The 8,206-nt window shown below is 44.5% G+C and overlaps 1 protein-coding gene across 1 annotated transcript; it reads left to right on the forward strand.

Moving 5' to 3' along the window:
* The first annotated feature begins 6,358 nt into the window (after positions 1-6,358).
* LOC107272139 lies at positions 6,359-7,822 on the forward strand. The gene has a single exon (XM_015748968.1). The coding sequence runs from the start codon at positions 6,359-6,361 to the stop codon at positions 7,820-7,822; it is 1,464 nt and encodes a 487-aa protein (XP_015604454.1).
* The last annotated feature ends 384 nt before the right edge of the window (positions 7,823-8,206 follow it).

An 8,206-nucleotide genomic window follows, 5' to 3' on the forward strand; every position in this document is an offset into this window, starting at 1 on the left:
GGTGGGGGTTTGTTGTGACGGCCAGAAGTGGCTTATAACTACTCATGGGAATGTATGCATCGGTACGCAGGGGGTGGTTTACCCCCTTAAACGTGACATCCCGCAAAAAAGCAAAACCATGTAAACTTTAATTTTCCTTCCTCTTTCAAATGGTACGTATTTCATTGAATTCCATTCGTAAGTTTTTTAAATAGGGTGAAAAAAATAATAATCAAGGGGTGGTTCACCCCCTCAAGAGACAATTTTTTTTGAATGTCTAGTTGCACTTTACATTAATCGCGACGAGAAACATTTTAGTTTTTGTTTCATTGAAATCGGACGATTCCTTTTAGGTGAAACTGCATTACCATCCCTCGACATACCCAAATTTGGGGGTTGATTTCACCCCCTAAAACCGTTTTTCCGCCAATAAAAAAAAAACACGTGTCTCTTAGATTTTCATGCGCTACAACATAGTTGAGTTTCATCAAAATTGGAGGGGGACACTAAAGTGATGTTCCTTGTAAGTCCTGCGTGAAGAGCCTCTTTTGCTACGGCTTTAACCCCCTTAGTAATCAGGGGCAACGCCTGTCTAAATAATCGAGCCATAAACGATCCTAAACCATGATCCCTTTGGTAAGGAGCACCAGCGTATACAACGTCTACCCTACCGCCTACCTGGTTCAGGTAATATTCCTCATAAGCGTTCATAATGTCTTCAATTGTTTTGACGGCGTCGAAAATGTAATGTAACCGTCAGTGTACCGTATTCAAATGGCACTGGCCTATCAGTGCGATCGCTTATAATAGTTTCGATTGATTGAATTGAACTACCAATTATGGGGTAGTAATGAGGCATAGCGAAAGTCTTAGGCTGGATACTTCCAAAAGGATGTGTTTGAGCGTCACATTCGCCAATGCGTAAGAGTGAAGCATGAATATCGCTGACTACATGGGGAAGAATGATGTCTGAATATATAAAGAGCTGACCCGGCAATCCTCGAGTGATACAGCCAGGGTTTTCTGCTTTTACAAAGTTGCTGCCTGTAGGACTTAAGAGAAATGTTGAAATTGAAAATCCTAATATTTTGCTGAGGTCTTCTGGAAACTCTAGAATGTGTGTCTGTGGACAATTTTTGCAGATTCTATGTATAAAAACACGCCGTTCATTCTTGAATACCCCAATGTTGATGTGATCTCCAAAAAGCCCATCCAACAGATCCGTTATAGATTTAATATTTTCATATTCACCGCTAGGGAAAAAATGGATAGTCTGTCTCCTAGTCTCAGGATTCTTCGTTTGAATACTATCTTCTTTAATAGATTGTGATGAGTTCTGAATATTTTTAAACTCTCCTCTAGGTAGCAAACGTATTGACGTGATATTTTTTGTTTGTGAGCTTATAACATGTTCTGATATTATGTTCTGATATCCTTCTCATTATATTTGTTTTTATCATTACGAGATGTTTTAGGCCCATAAAAGTGTTATTTTCGGCAACGGCCGTACTCGGTAAGAGGGCGCTGTTCTGCGTCGTTGTAGTTAGTGGTGGACACGCAGTAGTGGCGTTCGTACTGTTAGTTCAACGCCAGTTTTGTACGAAAATAAAGTTAATACTTATTGACCGTGTCTTCAAGTAAATCAAAAACCTTTTCTATCAACACGTCAATTTTCACAGGTCCTCGATTGAGGACACTAACATATTGGTCCTTCGAGCCGGATTAACCGGAACAAAAAGACACAGTGTTCTCGCTAGCGTCTCCCCTGTTGTGACGTCGAGATAATACAGCGTGTGCGTGACCGGTACATCGAGCATCGACATAGAGTTGCGTCAGCAATTGCTCGTGCGTGTATCGTGATCAGTGTGTCGAGTTTTGACAACGAGTTGCATCAGCAAATATTCGAGGATGAACATTCGTCTCGCGAGTCAATCGATAGTGATCAGGCATTTGTGATTATTGTAACACGAGTTGCCGCCATTTTGTAACGTGCGAATCAGAAGCGAGTTAGCCGAGACGGATACCCACTGCTCCATCGAGGTACGCGAGTGGCGGTGTACGAGTCAGATACGTCTATCGCAAGGAATATTTCAACAAAAAATGAACAATAATAGTGTAAGCGTTTTATGTTTGACAAGCAACATGGCCGAGCAAGTTGCACTGCTTAAAAAATTGAAATCGAATCGCACGATAATCAAAGCAACATGTACGAGATTTCGTAAATATTTAACCGAGTTGAACGTGCAAGAAACGCCACTTATCGAGTTACGGCCACGATTACAAAAATTCGTCGGTCTTTGGGAAGGTTTTAATGAGGCACAATCGGGTATTGAAGCGATCGAAAACGCCGAAGAATGTGACACAGCTCATCAAGAAGAGAGAGATATGTTCGAAGCACGTTATTTTTCAGTAACAGTCGATTTAGAAACATTAATCCAGAGAAAAAGGGAGGAAATGCAGGTAATTCAAGATTCGCAAAATCATTCAAACTCTCGGAATTCAGGAGCAGGAACCACATCTGCACAGGGCAGTAGCACGGTAAATGATCATTTAAAATTACCTCGAGTTACCATGCCAACGTTTTCTGGAAAATACTAAGAATGGATTCCGTTTCGCAATATTTTTCTAAGCATGATTGACAAAAATCCCACGCTTCCGAGTGTTCAAAAGATGCAATATCTTCTATTTGTATTGAGAGGCGAAGCACACGATGTTGTCAGCTCTCTTGAAGCATCAGATGAAAATTATCCTGAAGCTTGGAAAATGCTCAAAGAAAGATACGATGACGATACTCTAATAATTCAGAAGCACCTCAGAGCTTTATTCGAGCAGCCTGTTTCAATCCGAGAAAATCACGTAGCTCTGCAACACATGCTGGACACTGTATTGAAACATATGCGAGCCCTCAAAACTCTGAAACGACCTACCTATCAGTGGGATGATATTATGATTTATCTCGTTACTAGCCGATTAGATCCAATTACGAGTAAAGAGTGGGAAACTTCAATAAAAAAAGGGTGAAATACCAAAGTTTACTGAGTTAACAGATTTTTTAGCTCAACGTTGTCGTGCGTTGGAAGCGTCCTCACGCACACAAAAGGGTCCATCAAACACTACGAATGAAGGAAAATCTGATCAAGGCAAGAGTACAAAGGTGCACGTAGCCACGACAAACGTAATGTGCGCATTCTGTGAAAAAGACCACCCGATATACAGTATAACGGGGTGCCCGGCTCGGCTCGTCCCCGCTATAATTAATTTTTGATCCATAGAGCCGCCAGGGAGCACTAGAGAGCTAGGAATTTCCGAAAAATTAGGAGTTCTGATCGGGATTCGAACCCGATACCTTCGGACTGCCAAGTCGAGCACTTACCACTGTGCTACTGAACCCACTGTCCGACCTGATAAGTCCTATTTATTTATTTTTCGGTCATTCCTAGGTGGTATCCCCTCCAACTCTGTAACGCCACGTTACAACTCCCCCGCCCTTAAACGCGAGATGCGGGTGCGAAGCATCCCATCGAGCGCAATCCCTGCTGCTCGGAATTTGCTTGGCCCACCCGCCCCTATCTCGCTGGTACCCTCTTATGACGTTAGGCGACGTCAAGCCCAGGCGATGCTCCAGTCGGTGCCCTCCGGCGTGGTCTTCAAGCGGCGGCGGTTGCAAGTAGGGCGAGGGACCAGATACGGAGGGAAGCCTCAACCTCAACGCTATCTGCCTACCCAACGGCCGCTCCTAACTCTATCCACACACTCCGGAGAGGCCGTGCTGGTCACCTCATCGCCAAGTCGGTACCTGGGCCTCGATCGGGCCCCACGTTGGGCGCCATTTATAACGGGGTGCCCGGCTCGGCTCGTCCCCGCTATAATTAATTTTTGATCCATAGAGCCGCCAGGGAGCACTAGAGAGCTAGGAATTTCCGAAAAATTAGGAGTTCTGATCGGGATTCGAACCCGATACCTTCGGACTGCCAAGTCGAGCACTTACCACTGTGCTACTGAACCCACTGTCCGACCTGATAAGTCCTATTTATTTATTTTTCAGTCATTCTCGCGCAACTTAAAGTGGAGCAGCGGATAAAGGAGGCGAAAACGCGTAAGCTGTGCCTAAATTGTTTGAAAGCTGCATCTCATCAGGCGAAACAGTGCGGATCGGGAACGTGTCGAAAGTGCGGCAAGAGTCATAATATGTTGCTGCATTTTGAGCAAACTACGAAAAAACAATTTGAATCCACACCAGCGACTACAGCAGGTACGAATTCTGAAAAGGCACCGACGGGGAGTGTGAGTCTTGCAGCAGCTCGTCGAGAAGGGCAGGTGCTTCTCGCAACAGCGGTCGTCAATGTTGTAGACTCCAAGGGTAATCCAAGACCGTGTTGAGCCTTATTGGATTGTGGGTCGCAATCCTGTTTCATTACGACGAATTGCGTAGAAAAACTCGAACTCAAACAATTTGGTACGCACATTCCGATCTCTGGCCTGGGAGAATTATCGATGCAGACTCGTAAGTTAGCAAAAATAACTATACAATCAAGGATTAACGGATACCAAGCCAGGCTCGACTGTCTCGTAATTGACAAGATTACGCAGTTTCTCCCGGCCAGCCAACTCAATGTCGAGGAATTGCAAATTCTGGATGGCATTACATTGGCGGATCCTGAATTTAATCAGCCGTCAGCTGTAGATTTGCTTATTGGCGCGGAAATATTCTTCGAATTATTGTGCATTGGAAAAATCAAACTTGCAGAGGATCAACCGATATGGCAGAAAACGGTACTCGGCTGAATTGCCTCCGGAATGTTTGCCATGAAGATGTCTCCGAGAAAAGGTACAGCATGCCATTTGGCAGTCAATGAGAAGCTCAGCTCTAACCTCTCGCGATTCCGGCAAATTGAGCATAGCGAGCGCCAAAATACTCGAACTTCGGAGGAACGTTTCTGCGAGGGACATTTTGCCCAGACAGACAACCGCAATTCGGAAAGTCGATTCATCGTAACGCTACCAACGAGGAACAAGCAACTTCAAAATCTGGGAGAATCAAGAAACACAGCTCTGCAGCGATTGACGATGCTAGAGCGCAAATTGGAGCGAAGACCTCAGCTCAAAAAAGAATATAGCGATTTTATACACGAGTACTTGAAATTGGGTCACATGAGAGTGTTGTGCAACGATCGTCCATCATGGGACATACAGCCACATTTTTACTTGCCGCATCACTGCGTAATAAAGGAGACCAGTACGACAACAAGGTTGAGAGTAGTATTCGACGCGTCTAGTAAGACAACGAGCGGCGTCTCGCTCAACGACGCCATGTTCGTCGGTCCCGTTCTTCAAGAGGATTTGTTTTCAATTCTACTCCGATTTCGGAGCTTTGAATACGCGTTGACCGCTGACATTGCAAAAATGTATCGGCAAATACTGGTGGACGAGACACAAGTGCCTCTTCAACGAATTGTTTGCCGTGACCAAATAACTGATGATATCCAAACTTACGAGTTGTTGACACTGACCTATGGAACGGCACCAGCTTCAATCTTAGCAACCAAGGTCATTCAGCAATTAGCCTATTTGGAGGAGAAAGAATTTTCCATAGGAGCGTTGGTGACGCGCAGGGATTTTGATGTCGACGATTTAATAACAGGCGCGAACTCTAAAGAGGATGCGTTGATAATTCGTAATCAAACAACAGCCTTGCTCCAAAAGGGAAGGCTTATGCTGCGACAGTGGGCTTCAAATAATAGGGACCTACTGGAAGATGCAACAGGATCATCTACTACATGTGCTATTCTAGAATTGGACAAAGATGGCACGTCGAAAACTCTAGGAGTCAAATGGAATCCTACGAAGGACGTATTGCAATACGCAATCTCGATAGAATTATCGAGGACGAGCTTACACACGAAGAGATCGATCTTATCCGGTATCGCACAGATATTGGATCCTCTCGGATTGCTGAGACCCGCAATATTGATCGCAAAAATTCTAATTCAGAAACTTTGGAAACTCCAAATCGATTGGGACGAATCTCTGCCATCAGATATTCACACTGAGATTCATTCATGGATTCTACGATGCGAGTGAGCGCGCTTATGGAGCTTGCGTCTTCATGCGTAGTAGTCATTCTAGCGAGTTTCTCCAGGTACACTTATTGTGCTCGAAATCGCGCGTTGCGCCTTTAAAAACGATATGAATCCCGAGATTGGAGTTGTGCGGAGCATAGTTGCTCACTCACCTAATGAGTAAAGTGAAAAAGGCATTGGAGGTGGTGATCACTTCCACGTATTATTGGACAGATTCATCAATAGTTTTACATTAGATCCAAGCGCGGAACAAGAAATTGCCCGTGTTCGTTGCTCATCGAATAGGCGAGATTCAAAAAATGACTTCGATTAACGAGTGGAATCACGTCGGAACGAAGGAGAACCCTGCAGATTTACTATCTCGAGGTGTTACTCCGAACGATTTGAAAGGTTCTGAGTTGTGGTGGAACGGACCTCGATGGCTGCAAGATGATGACAAGACTCAATCAGAAATACAAAAAGTTGACGAGAACGAGATATACGAGGTTATCAAGCCAGTCCTAATCGCGATGCCGATTCAAAACGGCATCGATCCATTCGCTAAATTTTCAATGTTCAACAAGCTCGTGCGAGTTGTGGCAAGGTGTATTCGATTCGCTCGAGCGTGCAAACAAGAATCCGAACAGAAACTTTCAGGACCGTTGTCGTCAGAAGAGTTGGAGCATGCTAGAAAGTGCATTATAAAAAAAGAACAACGCTCTGCCTTCTTCAAGGAATTGGGTGCTCTACGAGAAGGAGGGGAGATTTCAAAGAAAAGCAGGTTGAAAAGCATAAATCCATTCATCAGCGATGACGGTCTGTTGCGTGTTGGTGGCAGACTGCAAAACTCGCATCTCCAGCATGATGCAAAACATCTCATTGTATTGCCACATCGTTCCAGGTTCACGGATCTCATCATCGAACACGAGCATCGTAGAATTCTACACGCGGGAGTTGGTGCAACGCTGGCTGCAGTGCGCCAGTCGTACTGGCCGCCCAGGGCGCGCAGTACCATCAAACGAATAATCCACAAGTGCGTCATCTGCTTTAAATCGAGACCTCGGATTTCGGAGCAAATTATGGGTAATCTCCCAATTCATCGAGTAATTCCATCTAAGCCATTTAGCAGCACCGGAGTCGATTTTTGTGGGCCTCTATACGTACGAGATGGTAAACGACGAAACAGTAAACGTATCAAAGTCTACGTCGCAGTCTTCGTCTGCATGGCCACAAAAGCTGTACATTTGGAAGTAGTATCGGATATGACAACAGAAACATTTCTTAACGCTTTCAAGTGCTTCATCGGTCGTCAAGGAAAACCAGCCGATGTATTCTCCGACAATGGCACAAATTTCGTGGGAGCAAATCGTGAATTGGAGGAACTGAGAGTTCTTTTCGCGCAAGAAGAACATAGGAGCAAAATCATCGATAATAATGCAATGGACCGAATCAGATGGCACTTTATACCATCACGAGCCCCGCACTTCGGCGGACTTTGGAAGGCGGCGGTTAAATCCTTTAAAACCCAGTTTTACAAGGTGGCCTCGGACGCGTCATTAACGTTTGAAGAAGCATCGACACTCGCCATTCAAATTGAGGCAATTCTTAATTCGAGACCGATGACAGCGATGTCCTCAAATCCAAACGATATGAGTTATCTAACGGCTGGGCATTTTTTGATCGGCAGCGCAATAACGTCTTATCCAGAGCCAGGACTCGCTCATCTCAAAATAAATCAACTGTCAAGATGGCAGCACGTGGAGGAAATTCGCCAGCATTTCTGAAGACGCTGGTCAACAGAATATTTATTGCAACTTCAGCAACGCTCAAAATGGCAGAAGAATCATGGTGCTCAACTCCGAATCGGACAGTTAGTAGTATGTCGAGAAGATGGACTACCGCCCTTAAAATGGGCACTCGGACGAGTTCAAGAACTCTGTCCAGGAAGCGACGAGATCATCAGAGCAGCTGTTATAAAAACGGCTAAAGGAGTCTTCAAAAAGCCAGCGTCGAAATTATGTATTTTGCCTATAGAGGCTTCTGCAGACGATGTAGAAATTTAACAAGATTTTCATTACATTTATACGCTTGATCGCGAAAAATTAAAAAAAGAGAGGATTATTCAAGTTTTGTATTTGTCATATGTTTGTTTACTTTACCGATCAATC

The sequence above is a fragment of the Cephus cinctus genome, unplaced genomic scaffold, assembly GCF_000341935.2.
Source record: "Cephus cinctus unplaced genomic scaffold, Ccin1 Ccin1_scaffold1110, whole genome shotgun sequence".
NCBI classification, from domain to species: domain Eukaryota; kingdom Metazoa; phylum Arthropoda; class Insecta; order Hymenoptera; family Cephidae; genus Cephus; species Cephus cinctus.